Genomic DNA, 2,536 nt, shown 5'->3' with positions numbered 1-2,536 from the left:
AGACAGCTCCTCCTACAAAATAACTTAAAAAATCTTCAATCAAGAATCTGTAGTATTGGAAGGATCCAGGACTGTTAGAAGCCGTACCTGCTAAAGAAATTAAAAGGGGAAAAAAGGATTTGTTTGCTGTGGTTTCACTGGATCTTTTAAAATTGAAATTTCATTCTAATGTCTCATAATCTTTTCAATATTTTGAAAAGCTCTGTTCCTACTTGACTGCTATCTCCTTGGATTCTAAGGCAATACATGGGTTTGAATTTGACACAATTATTAATGACACAACAGCTTCATACACCATTGGGATTAATATAATGGCAAGTACATGACTCAATACAGTTAAGTGTTCAAGCGTGTATTCCAGTGGGCAAACTTACCTTAATACCCCTATTCTACATTCATCTTCCCCAGGTAAGAAGCTAAGCTTTTTCTTAAACAATAGTTTGGTACAGATTGACATGTAATTTCTGACAAAATAACTTGACAGGAAAGCAGCATGCACTATTAAAAATTGGCCACTGCATTTTATTAAAACTAAAAACCCATAATGATTTTGCTAAAAAAAAAAAAAAACACCTCATTGGGAAATGCAAGTGCTTTAATGTGCCTAACTGTGGTAAAAGAAAGCAAAGTGTAGTAAAACTTAGTAAAAGCCCAGTCAAGCAAAAATCAGGATGTTTAATGGTCAACCAAATAGCAATAATTTATATGTATAGTATGCACATGACAAGCATTTGTGAAAAACATATATGGGGACCACTTTTGCAGAAACGGTGAATGTCTGACACAGTGTTTTCAAAAGATTGCAATGTGTGAAAGAAGGCTGATTTGCTTTATACTGTATAACAGCTTAAGTTTTTTTTATTAGTTTTTTAACTTTTAATAGTCATTTAACACTGGATATCGAGTCAAATTCATAACTGTTTGGGAAATGCTAACAAACAGTTTTGGCAACGATCACGTCTTGATATAAAACAGAAAAGAAAAAATGACGACATAGTTGACCAGCTTTTTTTTTCAGATGGCTACAGAAACCAATGAAGGGACCTCTTTTGGAAGGATCATGAACGGTTCTATCAATGGATCCACCGCTGGGCCACAAGGATCCAATTCCATGGAAGATCTGGTGGTCACTTTCTGCATCGGGATCATCCTGTCCTTTATGTGTGTGATTGGGGTTACGGGCAACATGTACACCTTAGTGGTGATGTGCCACTCCATGCGCTCAGCTGCCTCTATGTACATCTATATAATCAGCCTTGCCTTGGCAGACCTTCTTTATCTCATCACTATCCCTTTCATCGTCTGCACCTACTGTATGAAGGTATGGTACTTTGGGGACATCGGCTGTAGGATCCTTTTCAGCTTGGACTTCCTGACCATGCATGCCAGCATCTTCACCTTGACAATCATGAGCACCGAGCGCTACTTTGCTGTTCTCAAGCCCCTGGATACGGTCAAGAGGTCTAAAAGCTATAGGAAAGCCATTGCTCTACTGGTCTGGGCAGCTTCCTTCTTACTGACTCTCCCTATGATTATCACAATCCAACTTGTGCAAATCGGGGATAAGAGCATCTGCCACCCAACTTGGAACCCTCTCTCCTACAAGATCTACATTACCATACTCTTCTGCACCAGCATTGTAGCTCCAGGGGTCATCATCGGGTATCTTTACATCCGTTTGGCCAGGACTTACTGGATCTCCCAGACAGCTACCTTCAAGCAGACCAAGAGACTCCCCAACCAGAAGGTTTTGTATCTCATCTTCACCATTGTTCTGGTCTTCTGGGCTTGCTTCCTGCCATTCTGGATCTGGCAACTCATAGACCAGTTCTATGAGTCCTTCCCAGTCTCCTCTAAGGCGAAGAGGAATATCAACTACTTGACCACCTGCCTGACCTACAGCAACAGCTGCATTAACCCGTTCCTCTACACACTGCTGACCAAGAACTATAAGGAGTATCTGAGGAACAGGCAGAGGGCTTGGGCCAGCACTGGCTATTTTAACAGGCGGAACCGCTCCCAGAGGTCAAAGCGGAGGTCCCTGTCCTCCAGCAGCCAGCACTGCACAGAGTCATTCATGCTGACACATGTTGCAGGGGGCAACAGCAGCTTGTAAGGTAGGTAATGGGAATAGAAACGGTGTGGGGTCCTAATTGTGTTTTTATAAGAAAGAATGTGCCCCCTAGTGTTGCGCATATCCAATAACCTTTTGCTATACAAACCTGCTTCAAAAGCCAACATTTGTGCTGATCAGATCTTTAACTTTGAGTTTGCAGGTACAATGAATAGTGTTAAAATTACACACTTTAATCCTAAAAAAGGGAATAGAAGATTACAAATATTTACATGCAGCCCAAACATTTTTAATTCCAGTATAAATAAATATTTGTATGAAGGGTGTTATATTAGTAGTTCAATATATCAGTGTACTTTTTATTAGTAAAACACCACAAACAACATTTAAAAAAAGAAGATCCCCCTTTCCCCTTTTTATTTTTACATCTTTTTTGGTTTCGCTGAGATACAGCCATGCTTG

The 2,536-nt window shown here is 40.2% G+C and overlaps 1 protein-coding gene across 1 annotated transcript; it reads left to right on the top strand.

The window, feature by feature from the left end:
- The first annotated feature begins 1,018 nt into the window (after nucleotides 1–1,018).
- On the top strand, nucleotides 1,019–2,116 carry LOC117424802 (urotensin-2 receptor-like). The gene has a single exon (XM_034041511.1). It carries the CDS (start codon nucleotides 1,019–1,021, stop codon nucleotides 2,114–2,116), a length of 1,098 nt encoding a protein of 365 aa, XP_033897402.1.
- Nucleotides 2,117–2,536: the final 420 nt, after the last annotated feature.

Source organism: Acipenser ruthenus, chromosome 19 (genome assembly GCF_902713425.1).
Source record: "Acipenser ruthenus chromosome 19, fAciRut3.2 maternal haplotype, whole genome shotgun sequence".
Lineage (NCBI taxonomy): Eukaryota > Metazoa > Chordata > Actinopteri > Acipenseriformes > Acipenseridae > Acipenser > Acipenser ruthenus.
The sequence above is the reverse complement of the archived record's forward strand: the minus strand, read 5'-3'. Positions and strand labels throughout refer to the sequence as shown.

Coding starts and splice junctions, on each gene's coding strand:
- LOC117424802 (XM_034041511.1), top strand. CDS start 1,019: ATGGCTACAGAAACCAATGAAGGGACCTCTTTTGGAAGGATCATGAAC.